This window comes from Budorcas taxicolor, chromosome 12, assembly GCF_023091745.1.
Source record: "Budorcas taxicolor isolate Tak-1 chromosome 12, Takin1.1, whole genome shotgun sequence".
Lineage (NCBI taxonomy): Eukaryota > Metazoa > Chordata > Mammalia > Artiodactyla > Bovidae > Budorcas > Budorcas taxicolor.
This window is the reverse complement of record NC_068921.1, coordinates 50,795,801-50,823,689: the sequence shown is the minus strand read 5'-3', so window position 1 is coordinate 50,823,689 and position 27,889 is coordinate 50,795,801. Positions and strand designations below refer to the sequence as shown.

Genomic DNA, 27,889 nt, shown 5'->3' with positions numbered 1-27,889 from the left:
TTTCATTGTTTTTTAGGAGCTGTGGAAAATTAATGACTAACTGCAAGCATGAATAGCTTTAAGTTCGACCAGTCATTAATTTTCTAAGAAACATGATGGGCTAAATAACCATTTGTCCATTTGCTTTATGTTTGTAAATAAGCAACACAGTCATATAGAACCCTCTAACATTTAAACCTTTCTTATACAGGTTGCAGAATCTCCTTATTAGACAAAAGGAAGCATCTTGGGATGACAACAATTATATCTAGGGAGTCAATGTACACACATTTATTTGAAAATTTAATTATTACTTTGATACTTAGAAAAATGCTTACATTCTAATTAATCAATTTTAATCAATTAATGTAACTATGCATCTCTTAACTACATATGTAATTCTACCCATCAAATTCACCCACACAACAACTAAAACTGCTTCATGAGGTTTTTAAATTGCACACAATTACTATACTTATTTTACCAATAAAGACTAAGGAAAGCATAGAAAAGTTATAGCATATAATTCTACATAATTAACTTCTTCACATTCACAATGATCTAAGAGATGGGTATAATGATGAACGGTTGGTAAGAAACACCTTCAAAAGATCACTGTGGGATCTTTAGATTACTTTCATTATATAACTCACTATTACTCATAATTATTCATGAGTAATGCCTTATGATTTTCAAAGATATATTTTACTCTCATTACTATAAATTACCTTATTAATTATCTGTTTTTAAAATAGCATCAAAATTGTTCAAAGAAAGTAAACTCCTCCCCCACCTCCAACACACTTCCTATAGTTGCTTTGCTCTACCCAATACTAACACTTCTCAAAATACTTACAGAACTCTGAAGGCTTTCTGAGAAATCGGTTGTTATTGACAGATTTGAAGTTTTGTCTGAGCTGTAAATTCCGGAAGTGGCATCAATCCACTTTGTTTCAGGTGAACCTATAATTTTGGTAGCCATACTGGTGAGATTGAGGGTTTTATGCCGTGTAAATGGCAGGGAAGTCTGGTCTTTGCCCCAATCTGATTGTCACATGAAGATCAAGAAATGAGTACACATAAATGTAGAAGTGGAGAGAACAAAGTTACTGAAATGTACACACAAGACATACACACACACAAGACAAATAAATCAGACAGTATGTGAAAGAAATGAAGAGTTTAAGGCCTTTTACCGCCAAATAGCCTTCCAAAACCAGAGGGTTAGAGCATGTTAATAATGAAAAGACTGGCAAATTTGCTGAATCTTTCTGTAAACCAGGACTGGATATTATATTTTGATATCCTAAGTTGGTAGGTCTTGAAAAGCTTAATGCCCTTCCCCATCTAACCTCGACAATTAAGAAACACAGTGATGAAATGTACATGGAAACTTCCTTGAGAGTCAACAACTGGGATACTGACCTACTGTGTTCTTTCTTATACCAGTTACAGTCAGGATGCTGTAGAGGAAGTGAAACCACGGTATAATTCTTAATATTCAACATCAGCATATAACTCCCAAATGCAGACACAATTACAAGAGCCTTCAGTTGCTATCTGCATTCAAAGCCAGTTCAGCACATCGATCAGTCAATAAATCATGTAGAATTCAGTAAATTTGCTAGTGAAGTTTTCAGACAGAACATCCAAAGAAATATCATTCAAGACATTTCAACATAACCACAAACATCTTTCAGCCAAAAAACAAAAAAGTGAAATGGAGAGAGAAAAAAATGTTATTGAAGCAAGCTGTTATAACCACTTGCCAAAGACCAGCTCCCAGTTTAGAAAGCCAAACACAGTGGGATAACCAACTCACCAGACTTTCCATAGCGCCTGATATCCATAACTAGGCTCCCAGTTTCCTGGGCCTTAGCCATGGTTTCCTCCCACTCTTTTGTGTCCTTATATGAAAACCTGGTGTTGTTGATAGCGATAATTTCATCATCTACCTGTAGCTGAGAAAATTCTGCTGGGCTACCTAAATAAAGCAAAATAAATGAAACCACCAATGAAAAATAAAAACAAGTTTTACTAGTCACTGCTCATTTAAATTAAGGAAAACAATGACTTCTTAACCTCATCTAAGCATTTCTCATATCTTTCAGTTGCAGAAGAGTCACAGAATTTCTTAAAGTTATCAAATATTTGAGTAGCTACAAAATTACAAGGCAACCAAAGGCATTTTTTTTATTCTATGGTATGTATCTTTCTAAGCATTTAAAGGAGAAATGATAAAGTCATCTGTTCAATAAAATTGCTTTATTAACCTAAGAAGAAAAAATTTAAAATTATGTTTAAATTAAAAACATAAAGTATATATTGTACTTTAGCTGAGCTTCCAAAGCCAGATGTGCTCTGGAATGGGGATGAAAAAAAAAGGTCACTTAAAATGGCTTAAAATTACTACCTATCAGTATCTAATTAAATCAGCCTTGGAATCTCAAAGAAATAACCAGAGTGAGTATGCATTTTTATATAGCTAAAACATTCAAATGAGGAACTTTTGCATTGAGGAACATATTGTTTATACAATAGCTTTCATTTTAATTTCAGGTCTTGTAATATTTTGCCAAGAGCTCCTGGGCCTAATTTGGAATAATCCTGGGTGGAGGAGGGGCAATCCCTTTTGTAAAAGTCCTGAAACATCCTCCGGGGTCCAGAAAATACTGATGATATATAGTACTATGTACCCACCACAAACACAAGGACAGTTCTTTCTGGATCTTCAATTTAGTAGTTTGCTAGTATTTCCAAATATTAAGTCTAAAATTTTGATAAATGAATTCTGTTAACACTCACAAAATTACGACTCTTCAACACTAAAATTAACTAGGCAAGATCAAACAATATGTAATTCATAACTCCATTAGTCTCCAGGAAGAAGACATATCTCTTCACTTCACTGCTGCATTTTGCATGTGTGTTTTCTCCTCCCCTTTCAAATAAGCACATTTCTGGGCATCGGAAGGGGGTGGGAGGGGGACACTGAACAGCAAAAGACAACAAACAAGAAAACACCACAGTAGAGCAAAATCTATGATTTACCTGCTTCAACTGATGCTACGAAGATCCTGGAAAAAGCCCATTTTACTGTAAACCCAAAGTCAAGACTGCTCCCAGGCGTCTGGTTTATGCTGATTCTCATATCACTGAACTGATCCTGAAAACAAACATGAAACGGTGGGATCAAGTGTCCCTGGCACCCACATGGAGGAAAGTCTATCTGCCAAAGAAGGGAGGCTGTGTGCAGGGCACACTGGAGTTATTTCATGATAAACCAGAAACACCATTCTTCTCCCCCTTGGGTTTGGTAAAACTTTCATTTATATAAATATTTCTCAGTTTATTATTTTCTGCTAAAATAAGGGAAAGCTTCATATCTATGGCTATTGTTCTTTGCATGAATACTACAAATCAGTTGATTTATATGATAAAGCTTAGGCTTTTGCTCATCATACACTTAAGCCTCAGTTATAGACCATTTGTTGTTACCCAGGAATGGAGTTGACTGAGAAGATATGGCATATATATACATATACACATATATACACTACACACACACACACATATATACACACACACACATATATATATACACACACAATGGAATATTATTCAGCCATGAGGAAAAGGATATCCTGCCATCTGGAACAATATGGAAGAAACTTGAGGACATTATGCTAAAGTGAAGTAAGTCAGACAAAGGAAGACAAGTACATGTGATATCACTTATATGTTGAATCTCAAAGCCAAACTCATAAAACAGGGAGTAAAATGGTGGTTACAAGGGGATGGGGGTGAGAGGAAAGAACAGATGGTGTTTAAGGGTACAAACTTGTAATGAACAGTAAAATGAGCCCTAGAGATCTAATACACAGTATTGTGACTATAAATAATATCTTATTATAATCAAACTTGCTAAGAGACTAGAATTTGTAACCATAAAGAGAAAAGCTAATTATGTAATGTGAGAGATGTTAATTATCACTACAATGGCAATCACATTACAATATATAAATGTATCAAATTTACATGCCTATAAATGTATCAAATTTACATGCCGTTCTTTCAAGATTTACCTATTCTATCTCAAATACAAGGCAACAAAATGCCATCTTTGAAAACGCAAAAAAGATTTAAATCACTTATTTTTAAAATTCCACCATACTCTAAAAAACTATCTCCAGCATTTAACATATTTAGCTGAATAATTTTGAGGTTTGTAGACCCAAATTCAGCAACCAGAATCACTTTTCTAGGAGTGGTACCGTTCCCTAATAGGCATCTCTAAGTCTGCCAAGACATTTTTGCTTCTCCGACTGCTTCATGACGATGTAGTGGTAAAAGCTACTTATGCTGCAAAATGCAGAACTAGGTCAACCCCGAAGAACCACTAGTAAGATGCCAAGAGGGCCCCCGAGACAGCATGAGCTCCAGGCCACAACCTCCTTGAAGTAACAGCAGCTCGCAAGCACAAGAGCCTCTTGGACAGCTGGTAGACCTTTATTCCCATCTCCACTACAGTCCACAGCAACAAATTCTCAGTTTCACGGACTTTAAGCCATTTTCCAAAAGAAATGCTTTCAGTTTTACAGTACACTATGTTTGTGAAAAATTTAATTAACTTCCATAATTTATATTTTTTGTTTGAGGTAAAGGCCAGACATAAATTTGAGCGTTTGTTTCCCAGATCAGTGTTTCCAGGTCTTTGATTCACAATTATCAAGAACTTAAAGACTTAATTGTTTAAATAGAAAAATTCCTCTTAAAGTCACTTTATTTTCCAGGAAAAACCTATAACTTCTCAGTTTTAATTTGACAGTTAAACCCAGACCTAGGACCAGTGGGCAATTCACAAATTTTTGTACCTTTAAAATAAGTTTAAAAGTCAAGTGACTACATTCTAAGGAAAACTGTGATATTACATATGAATTAGAAGGAAGACAAGAGAGGCACTGAATAAGGGATCAAGAATTTACTGTATTATATGGACATGAGAAGTAAGTGCTATAACAATATACACTTACTCATTTGTTCAACATACATTTATTATCCATCTATTCTGATTAAGACACTTAGGAAATAAAGATGAATCAGGCATAGTCCTGCTGCTGCTGCTGCCTCTAAGTTACTTCCGTCATGTCCAACCCTCAGCGACCCCATGGACTGCAGCTTTCCAGGCTCCTCTGTCCATGGGATTTTCCAGGCAAGAGTTCTGGAGTGGGGTGCCATTACCTTCTCCGAGGCATAGTCCTAGGTCTCAAGAAATAATTACTGACTTTTCGAGAGTGGGTACAGAATTTTTTAAGAAAAAAAAAAAAACAAACAGTGTAGCTAATAATAATAGAAACTTTTTTTTCATCAGACATCATATAAAGCGGTTGAAATATGGGAACTGAGATGTAGGTAGTAAGAATACTCATTAATGATCAGCCTGATGGATACCAATCTCTGGAATATAATAAAACTCTGCTATGAATAGAAAAAATTACTGGTTAGTTCTACTTCTTAACCAAAACCACCACACACTTAAATTAGAGATGACTCAATGAAAATAAGTGGTCATCTTCACCATTCTTACCCCACTCCACTCCATATTCTGACCTAAAGCCAATTAGAGTGCAGAATCTATTGCTATATAAGGCCACAGAGACAAACCATGGATTAGAAATTCCAAGATACTAACTCAGGTTTTTTATATTTTGAAGAATAAGGGACAGGACAGAGTTTTAATAAATAGTTCCAAACTACAATAAAGAATTCTTTGTGGGCAAGAGTAAGTGAATAGTATCCCGTTTGGTGGAACAGCATAAAAGAGAATGAGCTTAAGCCATAGATGGAAGAGCCTCACAATGCTATTAGACCAGAAGAATTGTCTTCTAAAGGACTGCTCTTACCCTGGAGCTAAATCTCTACTTGAACATAATAAAAGGGCAAATGACCACCTCTCTGAAACAGTTAACAGAGGAGGTCAGCCTCATTGTGGCCACAGTCTGGCAGCCTGTTCTGTGGGTCCTGGGGATACACACAGACAAAGGAGAGAGCACCAATTACAGGTCTATTTCTGTCAACAGCCAGGTAGCCTCAGGCATTTCACTGAGTCTGGCAGAGACTTTCCTTCTGTTTCCAAAACCCTATTTTCCCATGCAGACCATCTTCCTCTCAAAACCTATACAGAAAGGATTAAAGTGGGTGGTCGCGGTTCGAGGAAAGGGCCCCATAGTCCCCTCTTGCATGGCTTCCTCCTATGACAGTCACTGTGGCATGTCTGTGGAATCCTGGGTTCTTGAATTAGATTATCCTGGAGACTTCTTGTAGGTAAGGTGGCTTTCCCTGGTGGCTCAGATGGTAAAGAATACGCCTGCAATGTGGGAGACCCGGCTTTGATCCTTGGGTCAGGAAGATCCACAGGAGAAACGAATGGCTACCTACTCTCTGTTCTTGCCTGGAAAATCCCATGGACAGAGGGGCCTGGAGGGTTACAGTCCATGGAGTTGCAAAAAGTCAGACATGATTGTGCAACTAACATACCTCTATAATTACAGTCAAGCATAATCCATTCAACTCTGACTTCACTAAGGATTTGTGCCTCCTGGTTTTTCTCATGAGAAATATGCCATGTGAGGATTCTACAAAGGGTCCAAGTTTCGCAAGATGATGTGGGAATTTCCTTTTGAACTGGATGGAACCAGGAATATACGTTATTGGGGGAAATCTAGAGTCTTGATGACTGATAAAGAACCACGCCAAGTGGTGACAGTTGCCTATTTTGGAAAAGATAGAGTACAATTACCAACATATCAGCATCTAAAATAAAAATAACTTTCCACAATTTAAACAGAAATATACACTTTTTAATTTCTCCTCATTCTTCTCAACCTCTTCGTCGTCTGACATTCTCTAGAATTTTTTATTCACTATTTTTATTTTTGCCTGTGCTGGGTCTCCATTGCTGTGTGGGCTTTGCTCTAGTTGCTGCAAGCAGGGGCTGCTTGAGCTTCTCTTATTCTCTAGGGTTCCCGGATTTCACTAGTTTTGTCACATGGGCTCAGCAGTTGCAGCTTGCAAGCTCTAGAGCACAGGCTCAACAGCTGTGGCACACGGGTTGCTCTGGGACATGTGGGATCTTCCTGGATCAGGGATCGAACCCATGTCTCCTGCACTGGCAGGAGCCACCAGCGACGCCCAGAAATACAGACTTCAGGCTGAGATTTGTAAACAAAAATATGATTATCTGGCATAGCTATGAGCAGATTTTTATGAGATCTAATAAATTAACAGGGCTTCCCTGATAGCTCAGTTGGTAAAGAATCCGCCTGCAATGCAGGAGACCCTGGTTCGATTCCTGGGTTGGGAAGATCTGCTGGATAAGGGGTAGGCTACCTACTCCACTATTCTTAGGCTTCCCTTGAGGCTCAGGTAGTACAGAACCCACCTGCAACACGGGAGACCTGGATTCGATCCCTGGGTTGGATTCTAGTATCACCACAGATGGAAAGTGATGAACAGCAGGGTCAACCTTATATACTAACAAGTCAGATGGGCATTCTCAAACTTTTTTGATCAGATAAACATGTTCATTTAAAGAGAGCTTACTTAAATCGATAAAATAAAAATACACTAAAAGTAGATTTAGGCTGTAAAATCATAAATGACAAAGGAAATAAACAATCTTTGATGTTGGCTACATGGTTCTTTCATGTCTTTTTTCAGGGTCTTAGTGGATGAGAACATAGTGAAAGTCGCTCAGTCATGTCCGATTCTTTGCCACGCCATGGACTATACAGTCCATGGAATTCTCCAAGCCAGAATATTAGAGTGGGTAGTCTTTCCCTTCTCCAGGGAATCTTCCCAACCCAGGTCCCCCACATTGCAGGCAGATTCCTTACCAGCTGAGCCATGGGAAGCCATAGTGAGTAGCCCTCAAATCATGGCACAGCTCCTCCTTCACTGAAGATGAGTCTATATCTACCTTCTCCCCTTCTCCATGACCCACTCCAAGGAAGCAGGTGATCCTGCCAGCTCTACCACGTGACTCAGCCCATTCCCAAGCTTCTCTCTTATTACCTACCAAATCCGTTTTCAGCCCTCATCCCATCAGGCACTGCCAACTCCTCTTGCTTTCAGGAAACAACCTTCCATGTCGCCCACTTGCCTTTCTCCTCCATCCCTCTGGCCCCCTCCTGCTTTCATTAGTGTGCTCCTCTCCTTTCCAGTTTCCTCTGGTTGCTGCTCCTCCTCCCTAGTCAGTCTCCCACTTTCTTGACCACTTGTTTTCCTGAGTAAACCTCATGCATCGTCATCAACTATTACCTAAGTCCAACACATTCAAAATTACATTTATTCTCTTCCTCCCTAAACCTGCTCTTCTACCTCTTGTTTCTCACATATGGGTTAATTACATCACTATTCAACCAGATGCCCAAGTTAGAAATATCAGGTTCTTTCTGGGCCTCTTCCTCCTTCCTCCCCCTAACTGCTCCCCAGGCTACCTCTACACAATGGGCCCCCCACAGTCCATCACACACATGCACTTAATAAAGTGTTAGCAAGTCCACAAGCCATAAATCTACCTTGAATATCCCATCCTTCCACCCTCCTTTAAGCTCATCTTAACTCAGGTCATAGTTTCCCTCTAAACTGCCGTGGGTAACCTTCTAATTGGCTCTCCTGCCTCCAGCCTTTCCTTCCTCCCATCTTCCCCACAGCTGCCTGAACTTTAGTTACAGAAAATGCCAATTATTATATCACACTCTATTTAAAAATTTCTGGTAGCTCCTTATAACCTACTGTGTAAATTTCAAAGTCTGCATCTCAGAATTATATTCAATTGGGCTAAGTTTTAATAAATATTTACCTTCTTTCAAAGTAATTTTAAGAATGATTTTCTCTTTATGAACCAGAAGATATTTCAGTCCACACTGGCTCTAAATTCTAAACACATGGCGATGTTAAAATAAGTCAACATTTGGTGTTTTAACTAGAAACAAGGTTCTTTTCCAATTTAAGCATGTCACATTTCAAAAAAATAAATTAGGGTCAGAGAAATTGCAACTGTGGCCTAAGAATCTAACCAGCCTGGGGCATGTTATATAACTTTCAAATCTCAAGTATTCCACTGGTAAAAGTGAGGATAATACCACATACTTTGCTAAATTATTGAGGGGATTAAATGAAACATTTAAAAGGTGCTAAGGCACATAGGTGATGCCTATTAATCATCTTCTTTTTCCCATGGAAACAATGCTATACATGGTAATATATGCTGCTTAGGCAGTTTCCAGAACAACAAAAGAAATTCCTATTTAACTCTCGCACACATGGCTCCAAAGCTACTATGATAGAACTCAGTCAGCATTCAGCAAATACTTACAGGTACAGGCACTGAACTAACAGTGAGCAAAATAGACTTGCTTCCCACCTTTAGATAGATTAGGGTCCAGTGAAGGTGACAAGCAGGTAAGATGAACAGGAGGAAGCTGTGAGAAGGTTAAAACTTGGGTACTCTTAAAAGAGGCACTATTGTAGACTTGGGCATCAGAAGTGTAAAAAGCTTCCTTCCCTCCACATGTATTTATCATCCTGATTCTGGGTTCTGATCTAATAATCTGGAGCAAAGGTTCTGAAACAAGGATTTGGTTGAGATTTGAGAGCAGAGGGCTAGGACAAGACAGAAAACAAAACAAAAACCCGGGCAACACCCTTCTGCGGGGGAAAGGCACATATGCAAGGCAGTCGGAGCAGGCCGGAGGACTCTGGGAGCCACACTGCTTCCTCTTGCCCTGGGTTCCCTTGAGAATTGCCCTGGCAGCCTGGATTGGCAGGGAAGAAGGAAAAGGAAGCAACCCCTAACAGAAGTAGAGGAGAACGGGAAAGAGAGCGAAATAAAACTCCAGATCAGCAATGGAGATGAGAAAGAAATTCCTGAGCAGATTTTTAAAAAGGTCATTACGTTCTTCCTTTGTTAAGTCTTTGCTCTTTATGCTATGAATTCCCTTCTTACCATAATTCTGTGACAGGCTACTAGCCCATTTCTGCCCTTAGATTTCACCTCCTTAAAATAATTTTCTAGAACATCACAGTGCTCACATTCCTATAATATCACTTAATCCTAAAAGTCCCACATTAAAGAACCTATAAGGACCTAAATTACCTGCTGGATCAAATTCATACTTCAGTCTAGTCATCAAGGCCTTGAATGCAATTCAACTCAGTAAACACTTAAGTGACAACTATGGGTAAAAGCCGAAAAGTGAAAAAAATGAAAGTGTTAGTCACTTAGTCACGTCTGACTCTGCGACCCTGTGGACTGTAGTCTGCCAGGCTCTCTGTCCATGGAATTCTCCAGCCAAGAATACTGGAGTGGGTAACCATTCTCTTCTTCAAGGAATCTTCTCAACCCAGGGATCAAACCAGGGTCTCCTGCATTGCAGGCAGTCTGAGCCACCGGGGAAGAATACCAGTGAAGAAGAAAACACATGGACAAGAAAAAATTCAGTGAATGAAATTTTCAAGGGGGAAAAATTCAGTGAACGAAACTTTCAAGGGTGAAAAATTCAGTTCCAACAAGGGGGAGGAAACAGACATCTTGACCCACGAAGGAACCAACCCTCTGGGCTTTGAAGGAACAAGAGGACTTCAAAACACGGAGATGACTGAAATGAACATTTTAAAATAGGGCAACAATAAGAATAAAAATATACGTGATGTGTTCATGAAAGTAAATGGTGTGTTTCAGAGAAGTCAAGCAGTCTCATGTGAAGAGCTTTCAGCTACTTGCCCTCTCTTTCTCACAACACAAGGTGGTGTAGGCAACCTTGAGTCAAATGGCCTAAGTTCAAATCCTGACTCCATCACTCCATACCCTGTGTGGACGTGGAGAAGTATCACGACCACTTCATGCCTCAATTTCCACAGCTACAAAACAGCAATAAGAGGTTCATTGTGAAGATTTAATAAATCATTCCGTGCTAAGCCTACTGACATGACAAGCATTCAGTAAACATGAGCTGTGCCAGGGCTACAAAGAGAATTTGGGACCAGTCATGAGGGACCCCACTGTTCTCGAGTGCTCTGAACTTCACAGAAGGAACCACAGCATGCCACTGGGGGCTTTGAAGCAGAGAAATTAGCCAGTCCAGCCTGGCATTGTGCAAATTAATCTGGGGCCAGCCTTGTGTAGGATGCATAAAGATCTGTGACTATTTTACAAAGTGTTTGCATTAATGAGGGAAAGGGCCGGAACTAGGGTAGCAGAAGCAAGGATAGAAAAGGGTAACAACATCGAGAGAGATGCTGTAGAAAGACAGGAAAGGATACTGCCCGCACACGTGTAGTAAAGAAAGAAGACCTGAAGAACACTCCTTTACAAAGCTACCAAGGTGTCTACCTGAAACCAATAGAATACTGCAAATTAAATACACTTCAGTTAAAAGAGAAAGACATCTCAATGTTCAGCCAGACACTACTTTTTATTTTTCTCTACTCTGAACTCCTAGAATTGGATAATTTGCAGGCATGTTGCATACACCCGTGCCATACTGGTCCTAGGCTGTTCTGTGCATTCCCCACCCTTTGCCCAGGTCAGCAAGTGCCTTCTGAGTGATAAGAGCAGGGCAATGCTACACAAGTCACTTTCCTCGGAATGTGGAAGTGGACACATCAAGCATCTCTAGAACAGGCAAGTAAGTGATCGTATAACATAGACGTCTGGTCAAGAATTCCAATTGCTCCACTTATTAATTCAAGCCTAATTTTGCCTGGTAGCATTCCACTTCAAGTTGGGTGACTACAAGGCATAAACACGCTAATGATGAAACCTGAAACCATGCCATGGTAACTCAGGTTCCTCTGAACTGCTCTGACCTGGAACACACACCCACACTTAGGCTTTTTCTTAATCCATGGATGCAGCTAGTCACCTGTTACCCTGAGGGAGCTGCCATCACTAAGCACACAGGACAATAATCAGGCTGCTTCACGGGATTTGCTATTTGAAAAGAGGAAGGCAAACAGGCAAGTCCATAAAACAAAAGGCACCTTGCTCTCTCTATTATTCATCCACTGGCACCTTATGATCCCCAAGTATAACAGAGGCTATTCTTCTCGTCCATTGAGACTTATGACGCTAATTACATATTCCCAGTTCTTTAAAATGGAAGTTAAAACGTAATTTACAACCAGTCATTTTTTAGCAACCTGAAGAAATTGCTTTAGATACTTTTGTAAATACGGATAGAAAAACTGGAAGAGATATACCTAAGTGTCAAAGAATCTCTCTAAATGATGGGATTACCAAACCATTTTTATTGTGTATATTTTCCAACATTTCCAAATTTTCTCAAGCACAGAGTCTTTTATAATCATGAAGAGATAAGCTTACTCTAAGCTTATAAAGCTTTGCTGTAGTGATAAAAATGAATGATACTAAAATACACTATGTCATATTTTACACAAAGGTATTTCATTAATATAACTTAGGCCACATTATATACTTGATGTTGTGCCTTGGAAAATATACACTCTAGTAAGGTACCTTTAGGCTAGACTAAGTCAAAGAGCCATAAAAGCACCTCCACACTAAAGGCTTCATACAACTCTCAAATTGCTTAATGAAGGCTTTTTCCAAAAGAGAAGTTTCTTTCGGTTCTCTAGACAAGCAACAGGGCCTCCCAGGTGGCGCTACTGGTAAAGAACCTGCCTACCAATGCAGGAGACCTAAGAGAATTGGGTTGGATCCCTGGGTCAGGAAGATCCCCTGGAGGAGGCAATCCACTCCAGTATTCTTGCCTGGAGAATCCCATGGACAGAGGAGCCTGGCAGGCTACAGTCCATGGGGTTACAAGAGTCAGACATGACTTAGCAACTAAACCACCACCACCACACTTTTCATATGGTAGAAAAAGAGGTGCCATGTCCTTACAGGCCAGTCCCTCTCATATGTATCAATTTCTCCTTGTGGTTAAGTTCACTTTCCTGAGAAGCGGCTTTTATTACCCATTTAACTACTAGACCTGCATCTAAAATTGCCTGAGTAACCCTTGCACCTGAACCTGGACTGATGAGCACCAGCAGTGCAAGTCAACAGCTGCTGAAGTGGGGAGTAGGGAGTGAACCCAGCCTAACCAGAGGGAGATTGGTCCCAAAAGTCTCCATACACCCATATCAAAAGGGTCATCTGGATCCATCACAGAGCTGGAAGAGATCTACCTCCTCCAAGATCTGTTAAAAATAAAATGCAACATCAATTTCTACATTATCGGTCAAGACTGTCATGCCCAGAGGTGAGAAATATGGTTTTCTGATTTAAATCCTTTAGTTTTTAAGCAGCAGGTTATTAAAAGGCCTTTCCAAACTCACCTGTGACCTGGGGACCTCTGCCGGTGGCGAGCTTCTCCCTTCTCCAAGCTCAGATGTTAAATCAGGGCTAGATATTGAAGACAATGTGTCTTTAGAAGTGGCAGCCTGATCCTGGGAAAGAGATGAGTAGGGGGGTGTAGGAGAGGGCAACCGCATCACACTTTCTCTGGGCGCTTCGGCCTCTCTTTCACTGGATGAGCCGGACGCAAGCTGGCTTGTGTCAGGTCTTTGCACAGAGATGCTAATCGAACTGCTCTGGGTTCTCTTAACGCCTTCTATGTCTCCATTATACTTCCAAGAATCATCCATCTAAATAAGAAACATCATTGTAAACTTGCTGTTCTGTTAGATTTCTGTTTTAAAGTATATACATTAGATTAATATTTTAAGGTAACAGAAGTAACATATAGCTCCCACAGCAAAGTAGCTATTACTAAAAGGCTGGAGGAGCATGTTCTTTGACACTAACAGATATGCACATATGAAGTGGGAGGAATAGCTGATTTTATGGAAGTGTTTCTATTATAAACAGACCTTTAAAACATGCTTTGCTCATTTATATTACTCCAGGTCAACAGACAGAAATCTAAACTAGTTCAGTTGGATACTCCACACTATGGATATCTATAATTTATTCACTTGATTATGCTTCAATGTCATTTAAAGTGTGCCCAAGATATTACATATACCAGCATGTTTATTTTTATAGCATAAATTCCTAAAGGTAAACTTAACCAAAGAATATATGTGTAATATAACTTTTGTATACACACACACATATATATATAGCTTTTAAAACTGTAACAATGCACTCCCAAATTAACGTGTAAGAATGTCAGTATCTCTGCAGCCTTGTCAACACCACACATTTTGAACATTTTAAATCTTTGTCATCTCATGGGTAAAAAGCTGTACAGTTCATGCTTGCTCTAATAAGACTACACATGCTTCTATGTGCTTTCTGTAACCAACCTTTCAAAGTCCCTCTCCCTTGAACTGGCCATTCATATATATATCCACTTTTCTACTATTTATCTTTTCCTTATCAATTTGTAGGAGCATTTTAAATCTTAGGGATATTAAACCTATATATAAAATATATTTTACTAATATTTTTCTGAGCCTATATAAATGTAGTCTTTTGACTACATTAACGGTGTCTATCATATAAATTTAATTTTTATGTTGTCAAATACGTCTGTGTTTACTTAATATAATGGTCAGGGGTTTTTCTGGTTAGTTTAGGCAGACTTTGCTCACTTTGAATTTTTTTAATCAAATCTTTTCTCTTAGATTTTTAGGATTCTACTTGGCAGAGGTAAAAGGAATTTGAATACCAAAGCGCTCAAGACCGTCCTGCTTCCTTTCACATAATTCAAATTAATACAGTCACTTTCAGGCACATGGCACTGCTTCATTCTCCGAGTAAATGATTCTATATTCTTTAAAACCCCAATAAAATATGTATTTTTTGAACCATGAGATACATTTTAATAAATACATTCAAATGTATCAAGTTCTAATGAAGTGGGAAATGAGGATACACAGAAAATTTGGGCATAATCACCTAAGAATATTTAGGTTAAACCGCATGAAATTGCTGTTTTATAGGTCAAAAAGAACTAACTACTGGCAACTTCATATAGTACAACCTAACACTTCACAATGGGGCTTCCCAGGTGGTGCAGCGGTAAAGAATCTGCCTGCCAATGCAGGGGGTACAAGAGACTCTGGGTGGGGAAGATCCCCTAGAGAAAGAATTGGCAACCCGCTCCAGTATTCTTGCCTGGAGAATTTCATGGACGGGCTACAGCCGATGGGATCACAAAGAATTGGAAGCAACTGAGCACACACAGTATTCAAAATAGACACATCTGAGAAAATATGACACTAAAAAGTAAATGCTCCAATGCATTCCTTTTTATAGCTGAGTAATATTCCACTGTGTGTGTACCATAGGTGGATGGAACTGGAGCCTATTTACAGAATGAAATAAGTCAGACAGAGAAACTCCAATACTGTTTCCATATATGTTAATGCATATATATGGGATTTAGAAAGACGATAACAATGATTCTATATGCAAGGCAGCAAAAGAGACAGAGATGTAAAGAACAAATTTTTGGATTCTGTGGGAGAAGGTGAGGGTGCAATGATTTGAGAAAATAGCATTGAAACACATATATTACCATATGTAAAACAGATGAACAGGGCAAGTTCGATGCATGAAGCAAGGCACTCAAAGTCGGTGCTCTGGGAGGATGAGGAAGGAGGTGGGAGTGGAGTTCAGGATGGGGGGACACATGTACACTGCAGCCAATTCATGTTGATGTATGGCAAAAACCATCACAATATTGTAATTATCCTCCAATTAAAATAAATTCTAAAAACTAAAAAAAAAATTTTTTAGGGTAAATGCTCTGCCTTAGGATGTAGTTTATTTTTTAAAATGTGTCAGCTCTCCTTTCACTGAATTTGAAATTTAAACAGTTCAGCATTGTTGCTGTATTTTAAGTATTAAATGTCTACTGAATCTAAAACACTTTACATATCTAATATCTCTAACGGAAACCTCTGCACAAATTCACCAGTGTTTTGCACTGGAGCACAGACCAAGGGAACGCACGTTTACCGTGTACGATCTCGGGAGTGATGAGATTCCCCTTGACTGAGAGCCAAAAGGTCTCGGTGTGACCACAGAGGTTAACCTGGCCGCATCGGTTTTCTGGTAACTTCTGGGGAGAGTTGCTGAAACTCGAGTCAACTCCATCTGTGTATTCAGTGAATGCTGAGACGACAAAGAGGCTGGGTGCTGTTCTTCCACAGGGCTTCTAGAAGGAAACCGAACTTCAGCTGTGACCTCCCTTTTTGCAAAAGTTGTAGAATCCTGCTTAGGAATTTCTGTCGGATGAGCCGTTCCTTTCTCTTCTGCTCTCTCACTCTGGGAATAGGCTTCTGGCATAGGCAGCACAGGGGGAAGCTTTTCTTCATTCAATCCATCATCAAAAGAATACAGCCTCCTTCTCGACATAACTGTAGACATCTGATTTTGGGATTCCCTTGGCAGAAAGAAACACCATAACCACAAAATTATGCTTTTGACACCCAGAGGTGGAGAGACATGTTATTTTGGTCATAACATAAAAAAAGGATAGGAATAAAAAGATGGCTGACTTAGTATAATAATGTAATAAACAGAATGTGAGAAAAAATACACGTGAATTTTTCAACATCAACATCACACAAAGAAGGATTAAGAGCTTGATTTTTTTTTTCCTTAAAGAGGCTAAGAAAAATCTCTGAAGTATTTGCAATTGTAAAAGGATTTTCACAGGAAAATAAGAAAATTTTAAATAAGAGATTATTCAAAGTTCCATAACACACTTTAAAGATAACTGACAACCAATTTGAACCCTCCAAAGATGCAGATTTCTTAACAGGGTTGAGAGAGTTCCTGTATACAATTTACAATAGTTTTGTAAAAATAGAAGGCCACAAAAGATTCAGACTTTCAATAAGATCAAGTTAGAAATCAAGCTGATTTCATACAGCTTGGTAGAATCTGCATGGACAGTTATGGCAGATTAAAAGTCACCATTTCTATTTTCAGAGAAATTGATCAAACAGTCTCTTGGCTATTATTCAGTAAGGAGTACATTCCAAGCCAACTGCATTGCATTCAAGTGAATGAAACTGTGTTTACCATTGTCTTCTAGGGACAAAGAAGCTTTGTTTAATTCTACCTGACAGCACCTTTCCTTTTTGACATCCTCCTTAAAGCATATTTGCCTTCTCCCTGACCCATAAATATCTCAAGGTTTCATGGAGCAACTGCTCCACAGGCAAGTTTAAGTGGACCTTTATCCTGTTATGTTGCAAAGCAAAATATAAACCCCTACAGTGATGTTTATATAGTCTTCCTTTAAAAATACAATTTTAATTGCACCATGCCAACATGAAAAAGAACTTTGTTACATTTTACACAATTTAGTTAACAATGAGAGCCATTTTTTAAACCATTCCATTCTTAAATTTACTTTAAAAGGAGGAAAAAGTTGTTTATTTTTGCAAAGATAGCCAACATCAGCCAATTCTGCATGTGAATATACAATGTATAAGGAAGGAACAACGAATGCCACTTTTAAATACACCTTTCTTTCATTAACTCAAATCACTACTTATTACAGCAGTACTTTGCTTTTTCACTGCAGAGCAAAACGCTCAAAGGTTTATGCATATTTGATGACAGTCTAATATTGGTGCATAAGTACAGCTCACAACACTTACACAAAATATCTAACACTGGTTTCCCCAACCCTGAGATGCATTTGGTCTCATTACCTGTCCTGCAGCATTTCGTTAAATGTCTTAGATCTTCTCTCCGACTTCTCAAGAGCCTGCTTCTCAATCTCCTCCCTCTCCTCCTTTTTCTTCTGCAGATCCGAAGTGTAGCTTTTCCGACGATCTTTCCATTTTGCAAGGTCCTGACAGAGAAAAATCACGTCAGCCCAGGCACACCTGAATTTCTATACACCCTTTCCAGCAGTGAGCGCACGCCAGAGGATCCCATTACGTCGCTAAAACTATTCACTCCAACTTGATGCCAAGGTGCCCTAATTTTGCTTTTTATAGCCAGCGTTTCTGTACTGAGCCTTTATCTCACGCTTCTGTCTGAAAGCCCTGACCTAATAAGATAGACCCCATTTTTGTTTTCCCAGGTAGTGCCTGCCTTGTTGCCCATTTCACAAAGAATGCTAAACGGTTGTAATTAGATGCCAGGTCAGAAAGGTCGGGAACTGTTGCAAATTTATTTTCATCTCACTCCAATCATCTGGTTCTTACGTGAAGTGACATGTTTCATTAGTCAAACTAGAACAGAAACATGACTGTAACATGGCTAAGTATAGAGACACACATGGAACAAATACAGAGGTCGGTCCCTACTTGGAGGCAACAGGGCCACAAACACACAGAGGAATAAAATGTGCTTCCTCTAGAGGAACTCTCAGTCCAGAAGGGAAAGACAGACAGGTAAATAAAGTTCAACAATGAACGTGAAGAGATTGCATGAGAGAGTCAGGGGTGTATGGAGAGAGTGGTCAATTCTACCCTGGGAAGGGAGGGCCAGGTGTGGAAAGGCTTTAACGGGAAAGCCAAACAGAGGATGATATGGCTGGATGGCATCACTGACTCAAAAGACATGAGTTTGAGCAAACTCTAGGAGATACTGAAGAACAGGGAAACCTGGCGTGCTGCAGTCTATGGGGTCACAAAGAGTCAGACACGACAGAACAATTGAACAATAAAGACTCAAGAATATGATTTCGAAGCAGTTCAACTCCCCGTAAGCACAGGGTGATAAGGAAGATCACACAGGAAGCAGTGGCATCTTTTCCCATCCATCCATCCAGGACGCATCCTGGGAGTGACCCCCGGGACACTCAACCTGATTCATCTTTAAAATTAGTCCCGGCGGCCTAGGCTGGTTCTGACATTCAGGGGGTTAGGACAGTTTGGATGGTACCGACTTCACTGTGCCACCCAGAGAAGTCCCACGCTGAGAACTGCTAGCAGCACTGCAGCCTTATGCAAAGTTCCAGACTTTAAAAAAAAAACCTCACCCCCCAGGCACATAAAATAGGTTTGGTTTACACCCTTTGCGAGCAGGCAGGGCCATTCCTGCTTAAAAAAAAAGCCTGAAATCAATATGAACTATTTCCAGAAAGAACAAAAGCAGTGCACATCGGTCCTGAAGGACTGAAGCAGAACTACTGTGAATTTTCATCTGACTTAACCTAAGGGATAACCCCTCCATATCTCTCACTTTCATCTCCAGTTACCATGTATTTTGGCAAACTGCCACTGAATTTCTGTTTCTTGACAATGACATTGAGATCCCAAATGAAAGAAGTGGAATTTAGAAACATAGCTAAGGCAGGGGTTTCATCTTTGTTACTTAATATTTAATTCCTTTGAAAATTAAGATTTACTATCTCTGACCCTTCTATTCATACTACCACTCAACCCTCTTACCATAAAGTTGTGCTCAGATTTCTTTGGGTCTGCTATATGTAATTTATCTATCGTAACTGTTTACACTCCTTTGCTGGGTGCTGTGCTCAGTCGCTCAGACATGTCCGACTCTTTGTGGCCCATGGACTGTAGCCTGCCAGGCTCCTCTACCCACAGAACTCTCCAGGAAAGAATACTGGAGTGGGGTGCCATTTCTTACTCCGTGGGATCTTCCTGACTTGGGAGATTGAGCCCAATCTTTGTGTCTCCTGTGACTCCTTCATTGGCCGGCAGATTCTTTACCACTAGCGCCACCTAGGAAGCCCCTTAGACTCCTTTGAGAGTGAATTATGAAAGTGAAAATCACTCAGTCGTGTCCAACTCTGCAACCCCATGGACTGTAGCCCACCAGGCTCCTCTGACTATGGGATTCTCCAGGCAAGAATACTGGCGTGGGACATGTCTCCTGCATTGGCAGGGAGGTTCTTTACCACCAGTGCCAGCAGGGAAGCCCATAAATATATACAGTGTATATGTGTCAGTGAAAGTCACTCAGTTGTGTCTGACTTTTTGTGACCCCATGGACTGTAGCCCACCAGGCTCCTCTGTCCATGGAATTCTTCAGGCCAGAATCCTGGAGTACCATGCCCTCCTCCAGGGGATCTGCCCAACCCAGGGATCGAACCCAGGCCTTCCACATTGCGGGCAGATTCTTTACCATCTGAGATACCAGGGAAGCCCAAGAATACTGGAGTGGGCAGCCTATCCCTTCTCCCAGGGGATCTTCCTGACCCAGGAATCGAACTGAGATTTCCTGTATTGCAGGCAGATTCTTTACCAGCTGAGCTACCAAGGAAGTCCTACACTCCTTTGGCCTGTAACAATTGACCCTTTTAAAAAAGGCACAGCTCTCTTCTGCCAGGGACAAAACTAAAGATTAAATCTTTATCCAAACAGACATCTGGATATACATCAGCTCTGTGAAAACATCTTATTTTGATTCACATTCAATAACTCCTTTTTTAACCAAAATAGTACTGAATTATTATTCACATTTCTCCCCAAACCTTCTCTATTAACTCTAAGAACACTTTCATCTCTCCCTGCTGATCCCCAGTCTCTGTGCTCGTCCCCTGCTCCCTCTAAACCTTAAGCAAAGTCTTCCCTTTCGTCAGCATCACTAACAGTCATACCTCAGATGCAACCACCAGAGCAAGTAAACAAGACCTACACTGCAATGAAGCAGCTTCTCATTTTTGAGAACCCACAGAAAATATCAGAAGATAAGGAGCTTCTGTGTTTCACAATGGCCTTTAAGATACAACAAATGGAGCAGAAGGGTTTAAAACCCTTTTTTAACGGGAGTTTGCTCATATTTTCTATGGAACTGTAATCCGCCATCAAGAAAAATCATTCCTTGAGTATACTGACTGTCTTCTTGGAGAAGAAAGAAGAGTCCAATAAACATATCCTCCCCATCTCCCAATAAGCAGCATACTCACATCCTGCCATTTCTGGTCCTGTTCTTTTAACTGGGACTTGATTCTCTGCATCTCCTCGTAACGTAGCTGACGCAAGCTCTGAATATCCTCTGCGCTGACATCACTCAAGGACTTACTCCTACAACAAAAATACTCATAGTAACCAAGGTTCGTGGGGCCGGATTCAAGGTTAAAACTGGAAGGTTGGGCTTATATTTGGAAATTCCATCTACAGTTCTGCGGTACTACCTAGATGCTTTCGTGATATCACAGAAATAGCACTACAGAGATAAATGGTGTTTTTCCAAAACGCAGAAACAAGAGCCTAGCACTCCAGCCAAATGTGAATTCTTTCACAGAATGGCTAAATGAACCCTGAACCATGCTGAAAAAAATAATCTGACGTTCATATTTAGGGGAGTCGATGCAGAAAAAGATTACATTAGAGAAAAAAAATTATTAGTCCCTAGATTCACCTGTCTTTATCTCCTCCAGAGATAATCTCTTAAGGTTTGGCTGCCTTTTCTGAGTACTTATTAAATTATTTAAAGATTACCTGATATTTTCTCCTCAAGTTCAATGCCATGAAGACATGTGCTGCTGCGGCTGCTTCTCAAGGGTTCTATAAAGACCTGCCCCACCACTGCACCGTGCTCGGTCTCAAAGACCACAGTGGTTTCCAACAGCCAGTTACTATATAACCTTTATTATAGTCTTCTTTGGTATTAAGGCAGTTTTTGTTTTGTCCACGTGTGACTGCTGCCATGAGGATGTAATGTGGATTAGGTCTCAAAAAGCTCAAACTAGAGTACTTTGTTTGAGTAGAGTGGGGTGTTGCCCAGGAATGTGTGCTATACACACATCAAAGGAGGGGGAACTAAGGCAGACCTCCTGGAAAGAGAGGCCAGATCTGCATACTAAGGAGTGAAGAGACACGAAGCCTGAGTGTGAGGTACCCAAAATGTTCTTTCCTACCACTTCTGCTTATATTTCATTGTAACTGACTCCCCTTTTAGTTGTTTAAATAGCTTTGCATCTCTTTCTTGGGCCTCTAAATTTGCCTTCCCCAAGATTTTGCCATCACCACACTTTTTTAATAATACACTTGCCCAGCTAGCTCAGGAATTCAATAACGATCTCTATGCCAGTGACTCCCAAACCCATAGCCTAGGACCAGTCTCTCTGAATCAATCCCAATTGCTTGTTAAATAAACATCTCTGCACGGATGTCCCCTAGGAATCTTCACTGTAAAAGGATCAATAGGAACAGTATCTAGAAAGAATTTTGTAAAGTGATAAGTCATATGACTATAAACACATGGTTATTTGGCTACATGATATAGCCAAAAATTTTGTCTCCAAACCTGCTTTTCCTCTTGTTAATAGTGTTACTTGCCCTCCAGTCATTCACATTTAAAATCAGAGAGCCATTTTTCACCTTTGTCTCTCCCTTCTTTAAATGTTCAATTAGTTACCAGGTCCTCTTACTCAGTGTCTTTTTCTTTCCATTTCTGTTGCCAATACCCTAGATCAGAGCACAATCAACTCTTACTCAGACTTTTAAAAAAGCTTCTTAAATTATCACTCAGCCTCCAGATGCAGTGAAGGTCTTTCCTGAACTCTCCCCTTCAACTTGAAAGCCCTTTCAACAGTATATATTCCTTTTTAAATGCCACTCATTCTTCAGGATCCCTGTAAGACTATAGTCTGGTTGTGTGTGTCTGTGCGTGCTCAGCTGATCCAGCTCTTTGCACTTCCATGGACTGTAGCCCACCAGGCTCCTCTGTCCACAGGATTCTCCAGGCCAGAATACTGGAGTGGGTTGCCATTCCCTTCTCCAGGAGATCTTCCCATCTCAGGGATCGAACCTGGGATTCCAGCATTGCCGGCAGATTTTTTTTTACCATAGTCTGGTTGGATGTATGCAACTATTCATTCTCTGCCTGGAAGTCTAATGGGCAACTCAAACTTCACCGAACAGACCAAGACCACGACTGCTTATCCTACAATCCACGTTCATCCCATAATCCATTCATCTCCCATCTTCCTCATTTCAATAAAAGCCAACTCCATCCTTCCAGTACACAGGCCAGAAATCTTGGAGCCTTCCCAGATTCCTTCTTCTTTCACATGTAACTGATCCCATTGGGAAATTCTGTCCCTCTACCTTCTAAATAGATGTAAGGGGTAACCACTTCTCACCACCTCCATCTTCACTACCCTGATCCAAATCATCCTATCTCCTGCCTGGATTATTAGAATCATCAGCCCCCTTGCTTCCACCAGGGTGTATTCTCAACACAGCTCCTCTGTCCATGGGATTCTCCAGGCAAGAATACTGGAGTGGGTTGCCATTCCCTCCTCCAGGGGATCTTCCCGACTTAGGGATCGAACCTGCATCTTCTGCGTGGCAGGTGGATTATTTATCACTGAGTCACCAGGGAAGCCCACTTAACAGGGTATGACTATATAAAAACCTGATTTGAGACTATAAATTCACTTAAGTTGTAACTGCAAAGAATCAGGCTATATGAGCTAATACAAGACAAGACACTAAAAAGATTTTTTTCAGCTCTAAGATATGAGGGGAATCTGGATGCCCAACACATGAGGTTACAGAAATTCCAGAACAAAACTGGAAACATCAGTATTTTAAGTAATATTTTGGTGGGAGGAAGGCCGACCAGTCTCAGCAGGTCCAGACCCTTTCAGTCCTCACCCTCCTTCATTGGGAAACTTTAACATGTGTTTTTTCAGAAAACACCGTCATTATGGGGTAGAGGCTCATCACTCTCCTGGGGAGCCCACAGCACAGCCTGGCACATAGAAAGTGTTAGGTGCTCAGTTGTGTCTGATTCTCTGCCATCCCATGAACTGTAGCCTGCCAGGCTCCTCTGTCCACGGCATTTTCCAGGCAAGAATACTGGTGTGGGTTGCCATTTCCCTCTCCAGGGGATCTTCTTGATCCAGAGATGAAACCTTCCTGCATTGCAGGCAGATTCTTTACCATCTGAGCCAGCAGGAAAGCCCTCAGTGGTCCCCTATATAAATAAACGAGCCAAACATTGGCCGGAGTAGACAGGTCCCTGTGGAAGGCAGGAATGTGAGCCCCCTGTGTTCCCTGGGATCAAGTTACCTCAAGAAAGCCTGGCACATTCCAAACAGGCTGTGGCAGGCACCAGAATGAGACAGGAAGTGAGACCCAGCAGAGGGATCTAATTTTCACCACTCCCTCTCTCCCCACCCCTACCACCCTCTGAACATCATTTAACTCTTCTCCATCTCAGTTCCTCATCTGGCTAAACCAGGAAGGAGTTGCTGGGAAAAACGGGTCAGTTTATGTTGATGGCATTTCAAAAACCCATCTGGTGCTACACACCAACTGTTCTTATTAAGGCAAATATGATCATGAAAGATCTACTGAAAACTGACTCCAAAGCAGTTTCAAATTAGAGAGGTCACCCCAGGCCCCACTGATAAAATCGAGAACGTTTTGAGTGTAGAAGCCTTTCAGCCAGATCATGAAGAATTCTTTCCTTCCTTATCAGAGTTAACAGCATAATAGCAAACTTCTGAGGGCTTACTATGTGCCAACAAGACTGCCCAGCAGTCTCCATCGATCACCTCATTATACAAAGCCCTAGTCTGATTTTACCAACTCAGGAGCTGAAGATCCTTGAGAAAACTACAGAGTCTATTTCTCTCTCTCCACGTCTCTAAAATGCAACCTAATACATACCTGACTACCTCCCCAAAATAAGTCCCATGGATATTGCCAGGAAGATTGTTTGGGAAAACTATAAAGGACTACACAGCCCTAGTATGTTTTGTATCAGTAGAATGAACTACTATTCATTGGCAAATCACAATTCTCTTGCAATTCATTTACCTCTGTATTTCCTTATTTGGAAAGACTCTGATTTAGAACTGCATTTGGACTTCTTCCAAAAAATACAGGTCTAACATGCTGCATTTTCAGGTGAATAATTTTTTTTTAAAAAATAGCATAGGGTGAAGAGAGAAAGAAGGGGAAGTTTACAAAAAAGGGGAGTAGATTATAAAACAAAGTCACTGAACCTTACTCTTTTTTCCCACAATGCTGGGACTAGTGTTACAATGAGCATTTTTCTAAAGAAGTCTCAGGAAATTTACAGATGAATATCTAAGAACTAAGGGATCAAAAAGGACTGACATGTGGCAAAATTTCCTAAATATAAAATCACTGATAATCTTATATTGTAAACAGCAATTCCATGATACTTAGTTTTGGGTCCTCCACTTTCAAGCAAAGATATGAATATATCTATTTATGCACCTCTAAATATATTTCCATTAACTGTTGCAGGAATTCTCTGAACACAAATCAATAGTAAAACCTGGGAAAGAGACTTTAGAATTATCATAAATTATACTGATAAGACAGGAGCAGGAAATGGCAACCCACTCCAGTATTCTTGCCTAGAGAATCCCATGGACGGAGGAACCTGGTGGGCTACAGTCCATGGGGTCACAAAGAGTCGGACACGACTGAGCGACTTAACTTAACTTAACTTATACTGATAAGACAACATACAAGACTTTTCCTTTATAGGTATAGAGTCTATTATCAATGTTTCTCTACAGCAGCACTACTGACATTTTGGGGCAGAAAATTATTTATCGTAGGGGGCAGTCTTGTGTATTGTAGAACATACAGCAGTGTATCAGTAGCAACCTTGCCCCAACCCATCCCATGTGACAATCAAAAATGCCTGCAAACATTGCTGAATGTCTCCTGGTGGCAAAATCTTCAGAAAGTAACTCACATTGACTAGGTTTTTCCTTCCTGTTTGTTGTCTTAAGCGCCTTTATTGCTGTTTAGCTGCTCAGTCGTGTCTGACTCTCTGCAACCCCATGGACTGTAGCCCATCAGGCTTCTCTGTCCATGGGATTTCCCAGGCAAGAATACTGGAGCGGGCTGCCATGTCCTTCTCCAGGGGATCTGCCCAATGCAGGGGTCGAACCCAGGTCCCCTGCATTGCAGGCAGATTCTTTCACTGCTGAGCCATCAGGGAAGTCCAGGTGCCCTTACAATTCTCCAGAATTTTTTTTTTTGGCCAAAACCCATAAGTAAAATACACATGTCTTAGTTGTCTTTGATTATAACTTCACCTTGAATCACTGTTATTTCCTGTTGATACTGGCAGTAGATGCCATGGCTTAATTAATGACATTACAAAATTACAGCTATATGCCATTACAAATTTCTTTGTCGTTAACAGTTTCTGCCAAGAGGCATCATAACCAAATTTTCAAATGTCATGGAACCATATGACAAGTCATGCAACACAAAAGCATACGTGAGAAAATGACAGCCACATATGAAGCATCTTACTAAAAATAAAGTGACAAGTGTTCAATGCCAAATAAAAAAGCAAGCCAGAAATAAACAATCTAAGGCTGGAAAGGGTGATGCACATTCTCTTTAACTCTCTGGTTCTCAACAAAAAGAAACCGTTCATGTTACAGGCAGTTTTTTTCCATCACAGGATATGGAGCAATAATGATTTTTCCAGGTAAGTATTCCACGCTGGAAAACATGCAAGCTGTCCAGAGAAATATCACCCAGAAATATCACTTGTTTCATGTCTATAATCATTTACAAACATATTTATAAACATGAGACAAATTCTAGGCTAAAAGTCTATCAGTTCAGTTGAGTTCAGTCACTCAGTCGTGTCTGACTCTTTGCGACCCCATGAATCGCAGGACAGCAGGCCTCCCTGTCCATCACCATCTCCTGGAGTTCACTCAGACTCTCGTCCATCGAGTCAGTGATACCATTCAGCCATCTCATCCTCTGTCATCCCCTTCTCCTCCTGCCCCCAATCCCTCCCAGCATCAGAGTCTTTCCCAGTGAGTCAGCTCTTCGCATGAGGTGGCCAAAGTACTGGAGTTTCAGCTTTAGCATCATTCCTTCCAAAGAAATCCCAGGGTTGATCTCCTTCAGAATGGACTGGTTGGATCTCCTTGCAGTCCAAGGGATGCTCAAGAGTCTTCTCCAACACCACAGTTCAAAAGCATCAATTCTTCGGCACTCAGCTTTCTTCACAGTCCAACTCTCACACCCATACGTGACTACTGGAAAAACCACAGCCTTGACTAAATGGACCTTTGTTGACAAAGTAATGTCTCTGCTTTTGAACATGCTATCTAGGTTGGTCATAACTTTCCTTCCAAGGAGGAAGCGTCTTTTAATTTCATGGCTGAAATCACCATCTGCAGCGACTTTGGAGCCCCAAAAAATAAAGTCTGACACTGTTTCCACTGTTTCCCCATTTATTTGCCATGAAGTGATGGGACTGGATGCCATGATCTTCGTTTTCTGAATGTTGAGCTTTAAGCCAACTTTTTCACCCTCCTCTTTCACTTTCATCAAGAGGCTTTTTAGTTCCTCTTCACTTTCTGCCATAACGGTGGTGTCATCTGCATATTTGAGATGATTGATATTTCTCCCAGCAATCTTGATTCCAGCCTGTGCTTCTTCCAGCCCAGCATTTCTCATGATTTCTCTGCATATAAATTAAATAAGCAGGGTGACAATATACAGCCTTGACGTACTCCTTTTCCTATTTGGAACCAGTCTGTTGTTCCATGTCCAGTTCAGTTCAATTTAAATTTTTGTTTTCATTGCAGATCAACTTAAGAAAAAACTTGTAACAGAGAAAACTTTTTAATCCCAAATAATAGATTTTTTATTGCAAGTGGTTTAAAATGCACCTGAGTTTTCTGAAGACCTATCTGTATTACTTTCCATTGTTCGACAAGTCATGCATTATTCATTGGTCTCCATTTATAGACAACCTCACTTTATTTGTGTTATCCTGGCAGTTAGCTGCATGGGGAACAGCATTTAAAACAAATAGTGTACTATGCAAGCAGCAGTCTTGAAACAGTCTACAGAAGGCATTTGCTGCTGCTGGCTAGGGCCCAGAAAAATCCTTATAGCTTGCTGAGCTTTGGCATTTGGATTTCTCTCTTCTCTTCTTAAACCAGTCGCACAATGTGTCCCT

At 40.4% G+C, this 27,889-nt stretch overlaps 1 protein-coding gene across 1 annotated transcript in view; it reads right to left on the bottom strand.

Moving 5' to 3' along the window:
* LMO7 (LIM domain 7) overlaps positions 1 to 27,889 on the bottom strand; it is a 146,159-nt gene that overhangs the window by 23,871 nt on the left and 94,399 nt on the right. Inside the window, exons 15-21 of the mRNA XM_052650023.1 lie at positions 20,859 to 20,976; positions 17,686 to 17,828; positions 15,977 to 16,403; positions 13,345 to 13,653; positions 3,031 to 3,145; positions 1,802 to 1,963; positions 836 to 1,023 (exon numbers count right to left, since the gene is read on the bottom strand). Of these exons, the coding sequence (XP_052505983.1) occupies positions 836 to 1,023; positions 1,802 to 1,963; positions 3,031 to 3,145; positions 13,345 to 13,653; positions 15,977 to 16,403; positions 17,686 to 17,828; positions 20,859 to 20,976 (1,462 nt within the window). The remainder of the gene's footprint in view (positions 1 to 835; positions 1,024 to 1,801; positions 1,964 to 3,030; positions 3,146 to 13,344; positions 13,654 to 15,976; positions 16,404 to 17,685; positions 17,829 to 20,858; positions 20,977 to 27,889) is intronic.